This window comes from Protopterus annectens, chromosome 7.part1 (genome assembly GCF_019279795.1).
Source record: "Protopterus annectens isolate FY-2018-M chromosome 7.part1, PAN1.0, whole genome shotgun sequence".
NCBI classification, from domain to species: domain Eukaryota; kingdom Metazoa; phylum Chordata; order Ceratodontiformes; family Protopteridae; genus Protopterus; species Protopterus annectens.
In genome coordinates, this window is record NC_056740.1 from 405,997,959 (window position 1) to 406,018,584 (window position 20,626).

The 20,626-nt window shown below is 39.1% G+C and overlaps 1 protein-coding gene across 1 annotated transcript in view; it reads left to right on the plus strand.

The window, feature by feature from the left end:
• The first annotated feature begins 2,200 nt into the window (after positions 1–2,200).
• Positions 2,201–20,626, plus strand: part of CDHR4 (cadherin related family member 4) — a 764,521-nt gene continuing 746,095 nt past the window's right edge. Inside the window, exon 1 of the mRNA XM_044078501.1 lies at positions 2,201–2,438. Coding sequence (XP_043934436.1) covers positions 2,375–2,438 — 64 coding nt within the window. The 5' untranslated portion in view covers positions 2,201–2,374. The remainder of the gene's footprint in view (positions 2,439–20,626) is intronic.

A 20,626-nucleotide genomic window follows, 5' to 3' on the forward strand; every position in this document is an offset into this window, starting at 1 on the left:
AGTAGCATCTGGGTCAGCAATAGTGGGCCCTTGTAGTCTCTGGGTAAGAAAGGATTCATAAAAATGTAGATACTTGGAGGATTAGAAAATCAGGGATGTAACCTGAAGAAGTTGATTGTAATGAAAGGGACCACAGTGACATAAAATGAAACTTGTTTTATTGTCATCCTTATCAGTAATAAACGTTTAGAAAAGGTGTAAAAAATATGTTTTCTCTTGTTAAGGTTTTCAGGGTTTGATACTATTCTGTATATGTGACTGAAGTACTTTCTACTTGTTATGAAAGGAAGTTCTCAGAGCTCTGGGTAGCAGTGCCTGGAGATAAGTGATGCCTTCTGTCATATCCAGGACAAGTGCCTGCTCATGGGGCAAGAAGGCATTTCCTCTATTTTTTTTTTCTTGGTAGATTGCTGCCCAAAGACACTACTTCACTTTTATCAGCTTAACAGGTGGCACACTCACCTTTGTTGCAGAAGGCTGTGGGTTCTATTACCACTCCAGGAATATGGATGATGCCATTGCAGTGCAGCATAAAATGGTCTTGCTCTCCTGGGTGTATTGCCCTTTGGGTGAGACATTAAACCAAGGTCCCATCTTCTTGAGTTAGTGGTAGCTGAAGTGGATGTAAAAGATCTCAATGCACCTATTGAAAAGAGTAGAGGAATCTCCCTGATGCCCTGGTAGTATAAATACCACCTCAGATATCCCCTAAAAAGAGGCCACTAACTTGGTAGAACTAACCCGGATAACAAAGGATAAATAAAATCTCCATCCTTGATTAACTTGAACAAGCTAGGTGAATTTGAAAGCCTTCATCTCTGATTACTGTTCTTTGCTGATAGAAATAAGTGGAAATGTTGCAGACAGATTGATGGAAAAGAGCATCATAGGCCCCCATGGAGAGACACCGAGGTTGCACATGTGGAAATGATTTTGCTGCTACTTGTAGGGTGTGAAGTTGTGTATCCTTCCTCTGCAGGAACCCCCATTGAGCCTCATAACAGGGACACATACATTTAATTTTGAAGTTAATGGAAGCTATTCCATAAATGCTGAAACTGAAATGACTTCAAACTCAATAAGGTAATAGAAACCAAAATTTCTGAACATGAAAGCTAACCATAAGATGTTACAGCAGGCAATACAATGTGTTTTTTTATTTACATGAACTGACCCTTCTTGGACCTTTTCAGCCATGACCTGGGACACAAAGGAAATGGTAAATATACCATATATATGGACCAATTAGTGTATTTATCAGAAATATAACATATATATATGGACCAATTAGTGTATTTATCAGAAATATAACATATATATGGACCAGTTAGTGTATTTATCAGAAATATAACATATATATGGACCAATTAGTGTATTTATCAGAAATATAACATATATATGGACCAATTAGTGTATTTATCAGAAATATAACATATATATGGACCAATTAGTGTATTTATCAGAAATATAACATATATATGGACCAATTAGTGTATTTATCAGAAATATAACATATATATGGACCAATTAGTGTATTTATCAGAAATATAACATATATATGGACCAATTAGTGTATTTATCAGAAATATAAGATATATATATGGACCGATTAGTATATTTATCAGAAATATAACATATATATGGACCAATTAGTGTATTTATCAGAAATATAACATATATATATATATATATATATATATATATATATATGGACCATTTAGTGTATTTATCAGAAATATAACATATATATGGACCAATTAGTGTATTTATCAGAAATATAACATATATATGGATCAATTAGTGTATTTATCAGAAGGTATACTACAGCAGGTGGGAAGAAATGAAAGTACCCAAAAGAAAAAAAAAAACAGGCAGAACATGCAACATTCTACAGTGATAGTGGCAAGAGGTCAGACCTGAACTCTGGAAAAACTGAGCCATCTTGCTACTAAGGAAAAGTTAAGGCATCTGCACCCTAATACTTGTAAACAAGTTTCAGTTTAACATGGCTCTTGTGACATACAATTATTAGCTTTATAGTTTAATGTAAGGCTTGTATGCATACATAAACCAGATAAAATCCATTTATGAAGAATGCTTCACTGAGTAAGATGCATGTTGAAATTACAATCAAAGCCTGAGTCACACCAGGCAAATGTGATTTACAGCTCCTATTTCTTTATTGCTTGGCAACATTAAGAAGTAAGAGGTGAGCAAGCAAGCAAGGAGAGAGACAAAACAATCTTCCTGTTGTCAGGAGAGCTTCTTAAGTGTTTGTGCTCAGAGTTTGAACTCTTTAGTTTTCAAAGGATAGAAGAATAAGGAATTGTGTCCAAGGTTTGCGTTCAGAAGTGCCCAGGCAGGCCTGGACAGCATGGAACTGCCTGCTGTTTCCACATCCATGGCGCTGCTATTCTTCTACAGTGTCCTGCTGATAGGTAGGTTTTCAGTGTCTCTGAAATGATGTGAGGTTTTACAAAAATATAGTAAATCTTTCTGATAGCCCCTGTTTTGTCATGTAAATTACTTACATGCTGCAGAGATAGAACGTATGTGCATAAATACCAACAACAAAGAGGCATGTGTATTTTACATGGTAATTGTATGATCTGCTTGATGCAAACTCTGGCCTTAATTACCACTTTAATTGGTTGAATACATTAAAATAATGTAAGATTTTGTGCAAACAGACATTCCCTGCAAGGCTTTCACACTGCTGTTCTGAAATGTGCTATTTATACTTTGCATAAGGTGTCAGGTTCTCTGTCAACAGAGTGCCTCTCACCTCTCACTTAAAATTATTGCACTACTGCTAATACTCTGGTCACAGCATAAGTTATATGGATGCTCATAATTTCATTTGCAAGATGTATCTTTTGTAGAGGACATTATCTCTCGCTATTACCAAGAAAATATACTTACCCGACTTATTTCATTATACACAAAGTATACTTTTAATTGTCTAAAACTACATTTACAAGACAACATCTGTACTCTAGAGTGTTTGGATGCTTCTTTATACCTAAACCTGGTGCAATACTTAGAACTACTTTTCCCCTTCTAATAACAAAATGGACATATTAAGAATGGAGCTGTTTCATGCCTGTTCCAACTCATACTGATTCCTTTAGCCTCTTCTCTTTCTCCTACTATTCCCTGACCCAGTCCCCTAAACCCTTAAAATATATATTTATATCTACCTATATACATATAAAGAGATATATACATACACATATTTATACACACACACACACACACACACACACACACACACACACACACACACACACTTGTGGGTGTGTGTGTGTGTGTGGTGTGTGTGTGTGTGTGTGTGTGTGTGTGTGTGTGTGTGTGTGTGTGTGTGTGTGTGTGTGTGTGTGTGTGCGCACATGTGTGTGTGTTAATATAAAATATTATTTTGAATGGACAGGTGCACAGAATAAAGAATCATTTTCAAGGGTAAAAACAGTTAATATGTACTTTGCTTGGACAGGAATTTATCTAAAAACTGTGCTTCAATTATAAAATGCCAGCAGTAACAAGAATACTCTTCAGGTATTTAGTTTTAAACCACGAAAAAAAACAAAAAACAGCGATAACGACAACAACAGACCAAAAAAACACTGGTGCCTCAGAAAGACAAGCCAAGAAATAACGTAAATTATATCTTCCATCTATACTTATAGAACAACTGGAAAATTATTAAGGGCAATAATGATTGAGTACAGTACTGGGAGAAGCACCTATGTTTGTTTATAAGAAGAAACAAACTATTAAAAATATGCTTCAGTGTGATGAAACTCTCATTTCGCCTCCAGTAACAAGTAAAACTAGAAGGATGTTTAAATGTTACAATTGTAGTGCGTGTAGGTATATTCTGGAGGGACCTTACATTAATTTAGAGCATTATGATAAAACTATAAGTATAGATGGAAGATATAATTGTAGGGCTAATAATGTTGTGTATGTTGCTCTATGTTCAGGTTGTTCTGCATATTATATAGGGATGACTACAAGGAGTCTTAATAAACGTATAAAAGAACATTGTTATGCAAAGAAGACTAAAGATGTTAATAATGCCCTCTACAGGCACACTATGAAATGTACACTTAGATAATAACAACAAATTCATGTTTTCTATTTTAGAACATGTTAAAGGTGATTTGGGGGGGGGGGTAGTATGAAAAATAAGATAGAAAGAAAAGAAACTTTGTGGCAATTAAAGCTGGGAGCAGATGTCTCGCCAGGCTTGAATGAAATGATAAATATTAAATGTTTTTTGGTCAACAAAAAATTGAAAGTATAAAGTACATGTGAATATGAAGTTTATATTATTAGTGTTAGTGTAACTTTTACATATGTTTTTATGTAGTAACTATTGAATTAATTTATTAATTGTATAATTAGATAATTGTATCTTAATTGGTTATTAATGTTTTAGTATAAATATTTGTAGGCTTGTACATAATTTTATTCTGAAGAAGTCTATCGGACGAAAACATTGAATAAATCATTTTACGTTATTTCTTGGCTTGTCTTTCCGAGGCACCAGTGTTTTTTTGGTCTATTTAGTTTTAAAGATCATTTCTATGGAAACTATTAAAAGTCATATACAAACTTACCTGCCTGGATCGGCTTGAGCCAGCCTCTAAAAAATGCAGGAATAGTTAAGAGAAAGTAAAAAAAAACAGCCAGTGGGGAGTGGAAATAAATCACAGATTTTTTTTTTCACATTCTGACTTACCTTGTATTAAATTGACTAGTTGACTACATTACTGATCAACAAAAGTTCTCCCCACAAAAAAACAAAAAAAAAAACAACTAAAGCTGATAGCCTTATATATATACAGTGAAGGTGATAGGTAAAAACAATTAAATAAAAGAAAAAGTAAAGAAGTATAGTTTGGTCCAAGTACTTCTTGGAATTGCATCTGCTATTAGTTTGCTGATGTCTCAGATGTCAGAAATATAAATGGCATCAGAAATACCCAATCTAGGGACCTAAACCTCATCTGCAACAAAAATAAGATGTGACTGCTCCCCACTATGGTTGCTTTCCATAGCAAATGATCATGGAGTGTTTAAGGCAAAGGATCATTTCTAGTAGTAATATAGTAATATTTTAGTTTTTATTTATTTGTTAACCAGATTAACTGCCTCTTACCAGGAGTAAACTAGGAACAGGGGATGGGAGTTGGAATAATGGTTAAAGTGCTTGTCTCATAGGTATAAAGTACAGGGTTTGATTCTCACCTTTGGAAGGGAAACTAGTTAGGCTTAAAATGGCCTGCTTGGGTAGCTAGCTGAGTACTTACCTATGAACCTATGCACCTAAGCTGTGTTTGATTAAGTAATGTGCTCACAGTAACACGATGTGCAGAGACAAAGAGGGATCAGAACCTGGACTAAAAACCTTAAGTATGGGCTAGTAGTGAGTTTTTTGTACTTAATGGAAACCTTGAGAAGCTATTGTATAATAACATCACAATGTCCTAGTTGTAGTAACTAGTAAGGTCTCCTAAATTCTCATCATAACTGTATAAATTACTTTACTGTATGCTGTCTCTGTTATGATATTATGTACCTCCTATCTCTATGAATTATTTGCTTCAAACCATAAATTGTGAATAACAATGCAATTCTAAAGATTCTTTGAACTGATTTTTCACAAAAAGATTAGTTCATTCTCTACAGAATTCAGTTCTTTAGTCACTTAGCAGCAATATCCAAGTGTTTCACTTCTGAGGCCTTTATACGCCAGAAATTACCCAAGTTGCTCTGTAATCTGCCCTACCTCATCACCCTATGGCCCAAAATGTAAAAATTAGTAGGGGCACACACGCACATATGCACTTATACATGAAACACACACACACACACACACACACACACACACACACACACACACACGTAAGCACGTACACACGGACACACATACACACATACACACGTGGACACATGCGCACACACACACACACACACACACACACACACACACACACACACACACACACACACACACACTTAAAATGATAGCTTTTCTGTATCGCTGTTATACTGTGTGCTCTTAAAATGAGCACTGAAGATTTTTAGCTGCTTTCCACACAACCCGTTGATAATATATTTGATATTTGTGATAAAATATTCCAACTTGTCAGCTCCTTTTTTGTTAAAAAGCTTTGGAATAGCAGAGCACTCCAACTGTTGCCTTGTGAGTAAAGGATTGTATTACACTATCCCCTTCTCTGGCAAAATACAAGATTCTTAAATTTATCATTCTTGTCAACAATCACCAACGCTATTGTATGAACACATTTTATGCCAGCTGGCTAACTGTAATAGTACAAGCTCAAGTATTACTTCTAATAACCCTTATCTGTACAATATTACATAATAAAAGTCTACCAAAGCCAAATGTGAGATAAAAGTAGCCTCCCAGGCTAAGGACAGTCACAAGGCATTCTTCAGCCATGTCCACAACCTCAAAGGTAATAAACAACAATGTGCCAAACTAATTATAAATGCAGCCACCTTTACTGAGCCAGAAGATATAGCAAATCTACCGGCTGATAAATTCATTTCCACTTTTACCCCACTTTCTTCCTGAGAGACTTCTCAAGAAATACTCTCAGGCATAAGCCCCTCAACTATCACTAGGGAGAAGGTCTTCAATGCACTCTTCAAGGCTAAAAACACTGCATCGGTGGATCACAGTATTATCTCAAGATGCCTCCATAATAACATGAAACATGACCTATCAGGCACACTCGAATCATTATTTAACTGTAGCTTCAAACAGGCTTCATGACGAATGAGTAGAAGACTGCAACTGTTATCCCACAGCACAAGGGCAGGCCATTCACTGAAATGGGAAACTACTGACCTATGCCTGGCTAGTCTCCTATGTAAATCCACAGAAAGGATGATCATAGATACAAGAAATAACAGCATAGGAAACCTTCAGGCATTGGATCCAGCCCAGTTTTGCTCTGTCAAGGACAGTTCAACAAGACAGTAGATGAAAGCAAATTGTGCATGCTGCCTACCCACCCTAGACAAAGCATTCAACACAATACCCCTTTAGGGCATAGGTTATTCATAGGTTCATAGGTTAGTACTAGGCTAACTGCCCTTGTGAGCCATTTTAAGCCTAGCCAATTATCCTCTGTGAGATTCAAACCCTGTACCTTGTGTTTGTAAGGCAAACACCTCAACCATTAGGCAACCCTCCCATCCCTATTGCAGACAAACACATAAAAACAGATATTCCCCCCTACATCCCGCAGTGGATAGCCTTCTAGGTCACAGATAGGACCCAAGAAGTCAGGTTAGGGGAGTCCATCATTTTCACTGGTAGCCATCTACTTCCATGAAGTCAATGCTAATGTCAGAGGCCTCTGCTGACCAAGTTCTCAGATGATTGCAAACTAGTTGCAGTCATAGAATCCCCTAAAGACACCAATAACCTCCAGGAAGGCCTGACACAGAATAATAACTGGTTTCAGAGTCATGGTCTAAAATTCAGTGCCAACAATGTATAATATTATGTTTTGGTAAGATAGCCAACCCCTACAAATTAATAAACTGACAATACACCCCTAAGTGTAGACCCAGTGGTCAGGGATTTGGGAAAGCATGTACACAGTGACTTGTCCCTTGACCATTGCATATCTAACGTAATAAGGAAATCATTCTCTGCTGGACAACAAAAGTATGGCTTGCAGTTCAATGATGTCATTGTTCCATTGTATTTGGCCCTCACTTGAGCAATCAGTGAGTACAGTGCCCCTTCAGAATGTACCTGACCAGGCATTTGCAACAGCTGGAGTGTCCATAGAGGTTCCTCACAAAAAGAATATATGGCAAAGACAACATGTCCTACCTGGACCATCTCAACCTCCTGCCCTTATTCTTGGTTTCCTAGGGAGGCCTGAGAGGAGATCTATGCCTGGTCTACAAAGTATTATCTGATCCAGCCCATATGGACCTGTTCCACATCAACAAAACAAACAGCAACAGAAATACTTGATCTATGGACCTAAATCTCAACTGCAACATAAATAAGACATGATTGAGGGACAAGTATGAATCTTAGAGATTTCCCCCTTCCTTTGGAACAGGCTTCCCATCCACTTGAAGCACAGCTTCTCTTTGCACTTATTCATGTGCAACTTGAATCAGTAGATGGGGAGTCATAAATCTACCCTTGGCCTGCTCCCCTGTGTTCCTATTAGAAATAGGAAATATCTAAATGCTTGACCACTCATGCCCAAGTTATATCCCCTAGATAATGTGTGGTATCATAACCTGTCCAATATATTTGGGAAGATTGGCTAGGCTTAAAAAGGCCCTCTAGGGTCATTAGCCTAGTAATCACCTATGAACCTATAATAACTTTTGTCCCTCTTTAAAATAAGTCATCTTTATATTATACAGTTTCCCTTATTCCCTTAGAAACAATTTTACAGACTAGAAACCACACAAACGAGCACCAGCAGCCAAATCCAAAGCAGACCGAGTTTAATTAATAACGTAAGCACCAAAACGCTTTCGGAGAGCCCAGTGTCTCTCCTTCCTCAGACAAATTTTACAAACAGCTTGCAATCACATTTATACAATTTAAAATCAATTGAATAATCAAACAATTTTAGTTAATTACATAAAATCAATGACGAGCATATATATATATATATATATATATATATATATATATATATATATATATATATATATATATATATATATATATATGATTTATAATATAACTTAACTACCACAATAATTAGATGTTGCCACACTCTGTTCCTCATCATTGCCATAAAATATTGTATGCATGTGAGTTTGTGGGCGTCTGCATACTAAAACACTCGTAATTCATTCTTAAAGTAAAAATACATGTGTAAAAACAACCACCCACACACACACACACACACACACACACACATATACACATACACACATAGGAAGGAAAACCTTAAAATATTTAAAATAAACAATAGGGATTAATTTATAACAGGTTATAAATGCAGAAAACACTTGCTTTTAACAATACCATAAACTATACTTAACAGTTTAAACCAAATTTAATTAACATGAAAAACCAAAAATAAAAGCAAGCGTTCTTCTTAACATTATACACACACAGCAACTAGCTATATCCCACACATAAGGGAACTACCTTTTCAAAGATAACAGTTTTAAAACACAGGAGATAGAAACATACTCATTTAAACCAGGGTGCATAAATGCACCAGTACGGATCTGCCAGGCCAATTCATTAATATTTAAATGGATTTGCCACGGGCCTCCCTTATTGTCTAACATCCCTTAGAAACAATGACAACATTTAATGACAGAGATGCCCCTGTGTATTTCCTGTATATTAATATGCCCTCTACAAAGTACCCCATCCCAGCAGAATACAATTCCAAACAAAATAAGAAATTTTATTTATTAACTCTCGAGTCAGAAAACATCTCAAATCATACCTCCAAAAAGAACAGAAATGCTCCACTCATAATGGAAAAATATAACTTCCCTTCTAACATCACCATCCTAATACCTTAGGTTAATACACAAGTACTAGGCAATCACTCTGCAGAGCATTACAAACCTAGCCAAAAACTCTATTCAAAAGTACCCTCTAGCCTCAAGGACGGTGAGATTAAAATAGACCAGGGGAGAATTTGAGACAGCCCATCCAGTTATCTAGGTTTACCTGGAAGGTGTCAGGAGTTCTACTCTGACATGCAGTTGAAGCTTGTTGAGAGGTGTGGAATACAATGCAATATGAATCTGTTATGCCACCCTGTCTTATTTATCTGCTGCTATAGCTTTAGTTCCTTTAACTGGATGTTTGAGGTACTATTTGTTCTGTTAAAGAATAAGAGGTCAAAGATGTTTGGACCATTAATGTTTAATGTTTTGAAAGGCTGGACACAGATTTTTGTGGAGCAGTCCATAAGAGACTGACTGCAGAGACAAGGGCTGCCACTCTGTCTTGATAACTAACATTTTTGCGGTCACTTTTTAGCTATGAATCTCTGAAGTCTTTCATGATCATTGACATGGTTAGACAAACTTATGCTAAAAGATATATTATATTCAATAATACTTTTAATGAGATACGAATACAGGGAAATCAGAACTTCCTTGGATCTATTGGAGATGCCTTTGGAAAACAGAAGAGCCAGACAGAAGACTTTTTGAACTACAGTGAAAACATGATTGCTCCAGTAAGGAATTAACAAGACTGCATAGATTCCTTGCAGTGGTGTCTGATTGGAAGGGTGTATCACCTTTCTGGTAAGGTAACAATATTTTGCTTATCAAAATTAACTATGCTACTATTTTTCACATTTAACGGGAGACCATTGTCCTTGCAGCAGCTGTTAACGTGGACTAACCAGTGCTGGAACAATTTTGACTCAGTGGAAAATCAAATGGCAACTCCAAATTTACAGTCATCTGCAAACATAGCTAACCATAGACCTGGAATGCTGAGAAATATATCCCGAATAGGAGATGGCCCAGCACTGAGTCCTGTGGTATACCACTGGCAACCCCATTTTGCTTCAGAAGTGGCACCTGCAACTATAACAACGAGTTCTGTCAGATAACAAGTTAGCTACCCATTGCACAGTATAAGGACATATATTTATATTTACAAATCTGTCAATAATGCCCGCATAGGGAATATTGTCAACGACTAGCCTTGTTGTACTCCCACTGCCATCACCTTTTTTACCTCCCTCTGGTCTTTAGCTTCACGTATACTTCTGAAAGTCCACACATGCACTACAGTATTTAATACATTATGAATATTGGTATACAAACTGAAACAGGTGCCCATACTATAATAAAGAAGAATTAATAGAAGCAAATTTTGCAAGAATAGATCTAACTGAGCAAGGAATTTAACAGATTAATAGCACTATAGTAATTGCTAAATTTATTCTGTTATTGGAAAGATTTCAATATATGCATTTCCATCTTTATCGTGTACACAAGACTATCCACTATTAAGATATTGGCTATTATATGGACCTTTATGTTAATACTTGTGCACATACTAAACACTAGACAATCACACTGCTTATACATGGATGTGTATTATTCTGTCTTGCAAAAATAATTATGTATGTGCTGTTTTGTCTTGTTAATGTTTCTTTTCATTTAATTGTTTATGCCAGTTGGCATGGATCATGACCGAAAACTGTCTTTGCACTAGGACAGTCACGTGTTTAATACTCTCAAATAGATAGGATAGATAGGCAAACAGACAGACAGGCAGGCAGACAGATAGACCAACTGATAGACAGACAGATAGATATACATATAGAATGACAGATGGACAAATACATAAATAAATTAATTAACTTGTGGGACTCAGGACCAAGTAATGCGGTGGTGGTGCTGCGGTAGCGCTGTTGCCTCACAGTAAGACGCAGTCCGGTTCAACTCTCAGGTAGAGCGTCTACTGCGTTGAGACATGTGTGAATGGGCATACCTTCGTTAAAGGTTGTGCGTTAGGGCTGGCAACTCAGCACATAAAAATCAACTGCCAATCATTAGCGGACCGGAGTTCTGCTGTGGCGACCCCTAACCGGGAAAAGCTGAAAGACACAACAACTCAGGACCAAGTAATCAGCAGAATGGTTGTCTATAATTTCTAATTTTTCCTACAAATGGCAGTGGCAGAAGTACTTGTGAATGAACTTGAGCAAATGGGATTGTGTTTAATTTAGCAACAACCTGTTTCTTATCAGCAATATAATTTCAGCTGCATTGCCTCTTCTGACACACCAGGGGGAGTATCTGAGCAGACTGGGTGACCCCTGCTATGCCAGCGATGTACTGCTTAGCTGCTCTCCTCTTCCCTCACTGATCCCAATTACCTGAGCAGATTCCTCCTATAAGTATGCTATTAATACTGGGAGTGGTTGTGCTGCTGCTGTGATAAAAGTACAGAGCTGGCAGAGCAGTGTTGTAAACTAATTTGTCAGCACTGAGGGGTATGTGGAACACAAAGGGAGAAAATGCAGGTTCAAATTCTACATTCAAAAATTTTTAACAGTGTGTGTATATCTAAATATTAATCCGAAGTTGGATGTCTGTTTTTGTGTGTGAGTGTGCATTTGTGAATGGGTGCATATGGATGTGTGCATCTGTGTGTATTTGTATGTGTGTATATCTAAATATTGAGATGAGGGTGGATGTGTGTGTGTGAGAACATGCATTCACAGGTGTGGCTGTATATAAAACTGCATGTTTGCCTATATCTGTAAATAAAATGTATTTTAGGAAAGAGATACTGTTTAATAGCAGATATACTACTGAGTTTAATTCACTAATAGAAACTGGTTACGTCTGGGGGTCGCACATTATAAATGGTTGCATTTTTACAACTAGTTTTCCTTTGACATTTTTGAGAATCACATCGGTCATGTTTTCCTGTACATTTTTAATTTGCTCCTTACCCTTTTGCTTACATTTCGACATCTCTTCTGATTTGTACACTTTACACTTTTCATTATTTGCATCCTTTTCTCCTTTAACAGAATTTTCTTGTAGAACCTTTAGTTTACTGGAAGAAAATATTTTAGGTTTCAGTTTCTTATCCCTGCTGAATAACTTCCATGGCCTAATTTATTTTCTTTTTTTTTTTGCTCATCTAGAGCCTTCTTCCATGGTCTAGCACCTTGATCTCCTGTGATAAAGTCGGCAATGCATGGAATACTACTTTGTCAACATTTATCACACTATATTTAACTAATTGAAAAATGCATTTCTGTTTACTTTGGTAGCTTGTCCCCCCAGCTGATATTTTTCTAGTGTCTTCTAACACTCAGAAGGTGGTCGATTGGCTTCCTACTAGAAGTTGGAAGTCCTGCCATTTGAAGATTAAACTAAGACTGCAAAAGAAACAAGAGTAAATGTTAAAATCTGGGAGATGAAGCCTCCTGTAGCCCTTACCACCTCCATTAGTTAGATGTGCTAACTCTCAGACCACTTACTTTAGTTTAAGGTGAAAACCCTAAAGAACTACAACCTCAGTGTTAGCAAATATTCCTCATATTTATTTATTCAGTCTTGCTTTTCCAAGGATCACAGTTAAGGTCCATGTATTTTTTTAACAGGCACCTAATTAGATGTTCCTTGGCAATTGATGCATAGGATTAAGTCTATAAACTAAGTTGCTTCATGTCATCCAGAGTAGTGGGTTTGATTCCTTCCCCTCCATTTGCTTACTTTGTGACTCTGCACAGCTCACTTAACCAGGTAATGCTCTTGGATCACTTGTGAAAAGGTATGCTTCTGCCCAGATGGCTAAGCTTTTAACAAATGGATACAAAAAAGGGCAAAGAAAACCCCATTAAATATAACTTGAGTGGTATGCGGATGAGTTTAATGTCAGTCTGAGTAGTTCCGAGTAATACTTCCCAAGGAGAAATATCAAAAAGGTCAAATCATTGCGATGAATTGTTAAATAATTCTACTCAAAACAAAGTTGTTTCACGCACTCACTGATCCTTCGTAGAAACAATTCTGCTTATGATGTACAGCTAGTTAATAATTCACTACATCACTTTTGGACCCACCCTACACGAGGCACAGTTTGAAAGGTCATTATGAAATCCAGTATATAACATTCATAGGATATTACTAAACTATTACTGTGAGTCATTTATACAGTTGAATCCAGATACCAGGACCCTCTGTTATATGAAGCTATTTGTGAGCATTTAGCCAGAATTGTAGCACTCAGGAGCTTCAGCTGCTCTTTTGTAGTATCCTCACATGAATAGTAGTGGGACTAACAGACATATGAAAAAGATTTGACTCCCTACATTCACCTTAAAGCAAGACAAATGCCATTACCAAGCTCCATTCCTCTGTTTCTACACTGGTTGCTAAGGGTAGATAATAAAGGCCTTCTTCACACATGTCCGCATTCTCAAGGGAAGCACCCAGATCTGCTCAGAACTGGTAGTCAAGGACACCACATACACAAATGTCGTAGATGTAGCCAACTTGCTGCCAGATAGGTTCAGTGAAAACTTCGCCCCTCTGTCCCCCATCAGTAAAATGGGACATTCCCAATACATGCCTCCCTCCCCTTATCTATAGACAGCAAATCATCACTGCCCTCTCAAGGACAAAAAAATACAACCTCCATGGGACCTGATAACATCCCAGGCTGCAACTGACATGAACTCAGGAAGGAACTTGCAGCACCATTAGGCACCCTATTCAACCAAAGCTTAAATACCGTCTTTGTCCCAGCTGAGTGGAGGACAGCCACTGTCATCCCTTGTCACAAAGGTTGAATGTCCACTGATCCAGGAAATTATAGACCCATCAGCCTAACTAGTCTGATCTGCAAGGCCATGGAGTGGATTATCATGGACCTCATTAACAAGGACATTGACAACCTCCAGACACTTGATCACACACAGTTTGGTTTCATCAAGGGGAGGTCATGCCTGTTAAAATTGGTCAACTTCTTTGAAACAGCCACCAAGGCCATGGACGAGGGGAAGATGGTGCACACCACCTACCTTGACTTGGCCAAAGCCTTCAATACTATTCCCCACTCGGGTATAATAGATACACTCTCTCAACTAGGCATCAATCCATATGTTACCAGATGGGTAGCAAACTGGCTCACTGATAGAACCCACATAGTTAAAACAGGCGAAGCCTCCTCAAGCAGTAGACCCATAACAAGAGGTGTACCCCAGGGATCGGTCCTGGGGCCTCTACTGTTTGGATATACCTTTCTGAGGTGCAGGCCAAAACCAGTGGACTACGACTGACTACGTCTGCAGATGACTGCGAGCTGGGTGCTGTCATCAATTCCCCTAGTAATGTGGATATCCTCCAACTGGGTCTCACCCAAACAAATGACTGTTGCCAGAAACATGGCCTCCAACTGAATGCCAAAATATTCATCATCATCCCCTTTGGGGAAAGTGACGTCCCCACAAATTATCACATTGATAATAAGGTCCTAAGCATGCAATCAGTCATGAGGGACTTGGTCACCAAGGCTGATAGCAAATTGACTTTTTTCTACCATATTGCCGAAGTTGTACAGAAAGCTTTCTACATGGCCCCCTCACTAGTAAGGGTATCTCATTCAGGAACAAGGTGGTCATAACATCCCAGTATTCTTCCCTTATAAGACCCAGTATTGAGTACAAGGCCCCTTTCTGCATGTACCTCACAAAACACATGCAGCAGCTGGAGAGACTACAAAGGTTTCTCACCAGTAGAATCCAGGGACTCAAACATCTACCCTACACAGATAGGCTAAAGGCCCTGCCCTCTACTCAGTCTCCTACAGACTCCTCAGAGGTGACCTCTGTCTGGCATGCAAAGCAATCTCAGACCTGGCTTTAGTGGGACTGCTGCATATCTGCAAGGCAAGCTCCACTCGAGAACCCCACACACATGACCTCAACCTGATCTGTGACAAGAATAGGACTTGTTTGCAGGACAGATTTGTGTCCCAGAGACTCCCCCTCTTGTGGAATAGACTCCCTCTCCATGTCAAGCAGAGTACCTCATTAACCTAGTTTAAGCACAACCTGGATAGCTGATGGGCGACAGAAAATACACCCCTGAGATTCCACCTGTGTCCCTGTTGGACAGTGGCATAAGATGCCGATTTGTTGGAACATGGACTAAATTCTTGACTAGGCTTGTAAGGGCCTCATGGTCAATGGTCTAGTAACTTCCTATGTTCCTACAGAGGTACATCAAACACCACTCCCACCCTCGTTAACACTCTGTGAGGTATCTTATCTGGACTTCGGCCTTACCACTGTCTGGACTTCGGCCTTACCACTTCAGAATTTTTGAACACCTTCTCTACATCTTCCTCATTCCCAGTGTAGCTGTTCCTGTGTTCCAGTCCACATATGCTGTACCTTCCCATGTTAGTTCTCTGCCTTGTGATTCTTGTATAAATAGTGGGAGGGGGGCAGAATCTGTACAGCATTTCTACTTGATTTGCAACTCCTTTAGACCCCCCTTTTAATTCAGCAATCGGATGATTCCTTCTACAGCCTTCCCTCATTCCTTTATGTCTGTTTTCTCTAATGCTGTCTTGCCGTGTCAGATGACCTTTGTTGCTTTTTTGTGGCATATACTTAGTCTCTTCTTTCATTACATTGCTCACTGCTCAGCTTTGTATAGGACTTCCTGTTTCCAGTGACAATCTGCCTTTTTTCTTTCTTTCTTTCGGCATGCATGTTGTCTTAGTTTTCCATACTTCTTCTCATGATAGGTGACTTTAGTTCCTTCCATTCTCACACTCAAATAAATAATCAAACACAGGAGGCCACATTTCCATGTTTGCAGTACTTGGTATGGCTATTGCTTCTGCCATGTCGCTTTCGGCTCCTGATTAACCTTGTCATGTTGTAGCTAAGGTACTTCTATAATAAAGCTGTGGTCTTTAGTTCTAATTTATCCATTACTAATTAATTATCTCACAGTTTGACAGGGAGCTCGCATCCCCCTATCTATAACTTGCTTATTTTGCTGAGTTTAATGTGTTTGTTGAAGAAAACAAATTTTTGTTGATAGCACATAAAAATTATCCATAATGATTTGACTAGTACCCAAAATATTTCAATGGAACACAAAAAAAACTCATCTTTCAGAAGGAAGGTTGTATTTCTTAAATGGAATAGAGCACTGATCTCCATGGACATGTTTCAGAAGGAAGGTTGTATTTCTTAGATGGAGTAGAGCCCTGATCTCCATGGACATGTTTCAGAAGGAAGGTTGTATTTCTGATCTCCATGGACATGTTTCAGATCTCCATGGACATTTTTCAGACTTAGGCCTGGAGCCCTCTCTAGTTAAGTGACTTAGTCAGAGTCAGGTAATGGAAGATGAGAGTATCAAACCCTGGACTACAGAACCATAGGAAAGAGTTCATAATTATCTCATTAATCCTGTACTCCAAGTGCCAGATTATCTCTTGTGCCAAACACCAGTCTAAATGCTAGTATTTGGTAAAGTGAAGTCACTTTGGGATACTTTGGTAACTGCTCAAAAGCAGCTTAATGAAAAATCTAGCAGGAGAATGGCTAGCATAAAAAAACAGTGACGCTGAGATGAACAGCATAAACATTTTAATGGGAGCTAAATGAACTAATACATATCTGAATACTGTCACTGGATATGTTATTAGGATAATTTCTTTTAAAGCAGCGACTCAAAGTTGGTAGTCAGTGCAGAAGATCAAGGTTCTAAGCTGTTCATGAGTGGCTACCTGCAACCCAGGTTGTGATGTTGGATTTTTTTCTTCTGCCACTTGACTACTGTGTCACTCTGAGTAAGTCACTTAACCAGATAATGCTTTTGATTTCCCTAAAAAGGGATACTTGTTCAAATGAGCTTAGCTGGTTAACAAATGAGTTAAACAATGACTATAAATATGCATCTGATTATTAGTTGCAGGAGTCAGAAAAAAGGTTATAAAGTTGAATTTATGAGGGTGTGACTGTCGCAAGCCTTGCATTTAGATTGCTTGATTGCAAGTACATTGAAACACCTATAGGGTTGTTAAAGACTCTCGGAGACCATTAAAAATATTCCTACAGTGGCTAAAAAAGATTCCTTCAGTGGACAATTAGGTGCTTGACCATGTGGAGAAACAGAGACACAGGGCCAAAAAAATCAAGGGTTTTACAGTCAGAAAAGTAAAAGTTAAGAAGTTTCCAGGAATGTCTTTTGGTCCCAGAAAATAGAAGAAGGGGTGCCATGTAATAAGGATATGGCATAACTAGGTACAGTACTGTACTTTGTTGAGTGGATATTGATTAGATCCTTATTTCATCTGGACAGTTTTATTTTATCACTATTATTTTCAATCCTAGAATAAGTACTTGAAAGTAATGGTGCAAATATCGGATTAGTATATTTCCTCCAAATCATTCAACTATGTGTGTGCCTGTGTGCATGCGTGCGTCTCTGTGAGTGCGTGTGTGTGTGAGTGCGTGTGTCTGTGAGTGCGTCTGTGTGTGTGTCTGTGTGTGTGTGTGAGTGCGCATGTGAGTGCGCGCGCGTGTGTGAGTGCGCGCGTGTGTGTGAGTGCGCGTGTGTGTGTGAGTGTGTGCGTGTGTGAGTGCGTGTGTGAGTGTGTGCGTGCGAGTGTGCGTGCGAGTGAGTGCGAGTGTGCGTGTGAGTGTGTGAGTGCGTGTGTGTGTGTGAGTGCATGTGACTGCGTGACTGCATGTGTGTGTGTGACTGCGTGTGTGTGTGTGTGACTGCGTGTGTGTGTGTGACTGTGTGAGTGCATGTGACTGTGTGAGTGCGTGTGAGTGCGTGTGAGTGCGTGTGTGAGTGCGTGTGTGTGAGTGCGTGTGTGTGAGTGCATGTGCGTGTGTGAGTGTGTGTGTGTGTGTGTGAGTGCGTGTGTGTGCATGTGGGTGTGTGAGTGCGTGTGTGTGAGTGCGTGCATGTGCGTGTGTGTGAGTGCGTGGTGTGTATGTGTGTGAGTGCGTGGTGTGTGTGTGTGTGTGTGTGTGAGAGTGTGTGTGAGAGAGTGTGTGTGTGTGTGTGTGTGTGTGAGAGTGTGTGTGTGTGTGTGTGCGTGTGTGTGTGTGTGTGTGTGTGTGTGTGTGTGTGTGTGTGTGTGTGTGTGTGTGTGTGTGTGTGTGTGTGTTCTGTGATGAAGTGGTGTCCATTCCAAGACGGATCCTGTACTTTCTGTCCATTTCTTTACTCAGTAAGCTGTGTGTCCCATAACTTGACTAGGATAAAGTGAGTATCAGGGAATGAACGAATGAAAATGAATGAACAAGTGATTGAACGAAGCTATATAAGTTATTTAATGTAGTCATCAAGTTTAGAATTTTGATAGCTCTCTTTTATGGGTAGATAATAAAGTTGTGCCAGAGGGTTCATACATTTACTAAAAGGGAGGCAATATCTTATGAGAATTAATTTTTTTTCTGGAGGGACCAGATCTTTGGCACAAAGAAATAAAGAACTGCCAATTAATATGGGTTCAGTTAGCATCCCAGGTACTGTAGGGGAGATTTGGCATATATCATGAAAGCAGGTATACCTATGACCCCTGCACTGTAGGCCATGATACCTTTCGTTCACTACTGTTGGGCTTAGGAATTAAGATATATCCAAAAGAAATCCAAATTGGCCACTGATAGCAGCTTACCTCGTCCCTGACCCTCATTCTTCACTATTGGCGACAAAACATGGAGATCTCCAAAAGGAAAATTCTGAATGGAAAGAGAAGACCTCCTATGGGTGATGTGAGATGCTACACCTACCAAGAGCTAAAGGGATCAGCCAAGGGCCGAGTGGGGGAATAAAATAGGTGAAGAGGCCCAAAGCAGTTATATAAAACAATTTTGGAGGTGGAGTGTCTGGGAGCTAAGAGTACAAATTAGAATTTCTTATTGCACTTACACCTTTAAATAAGGAATGTCTGCACTCATAGTTTCATAGTTTAGTACTAGGCTATCTGCCCTGGGGCATTTGTAAGCCTAGCCATAGTGATGTGGCTTTTGCCACCCCATGAAATGGTACAAAAATGCACAGAATAGATTTAGAATACTGTGCCTCTGTCTAGTAGTGACACAGATGTGACCCCTGGGGTAAACTTACGATCTCCCATCCACTCATCAAGATTTCTCTTGAAGAGAGTTAGTGAGGGGCTCTGCCTAACATGAACTGGGATTCTGTTCCAGAGCATGGGAAGCCTCTGGGTTATGAATCTATCCCTCCAGCATGTCCCATTCATACTTGTGTGGAGGTTTAAGTCTTTAGCTCTCGTGGTTCTGATGGATTTGGATTTTTTGAGGTGGAGCATGTCCATCAGTTCCTGATTGGACATGACCTTGTACGTCAGACATGGCCTTGTACGTCAGGCACAGATCACCTCTGAGCAGGCGGTATGCTACTGAATAGAGCTGGAGTTTCTTTAGTCTGGCAGAATAAGACATATGTTGGAGACCCTTGATCCTCTTGGTGAGGTACTTTTGTGATCTTTCCAGCTGTTGCAAATGCCGGGTGAGGTACATACCAAATGGGGCATTGTACTCAATCATGGGTCTGATGAGGGAGGAGTATAGGGGTACAATGACATCCTTGGATCTGGATGTGAATCCCTTCATGATAAGGTGTGCAAGGTAGAATGTCTTTCTAACCACTTTGGCAACGTGGGTGTCAAATGAGAGGTCGCTGTTGACTTGGGTCCCTAGGTCTCTGATTACTTTTTCCGTACTCAGTGGGTTGCTGTCTATGTGATAATTTGTGGGTACTTTGTTTTCCCCAAAGGGATGACTATACATTTTTTGGCATTTAGTTTAAGGCCATGACTCCGGCACCAGTTGTCCGTTTCTGTGAGGCCTTTTTGTAGGATGTATGTGTCCATTGGCGTATCGACTATGGCGCCTAGTTTGCAGTCATCTGCGAACTTTGTCAGCCACAACCCTCCCATGTTTGCTTTAACATCTGAGAAATAAATGCCGAACAAGAGGGGTCCCTGGACAGATCCCTGTGGGACACCACTTGTGACTGGCTTTGAGTCTGACATTGCTCCAGCGATTTTAACTTTATGGGTTCTGTCCTTTAGCCAGTT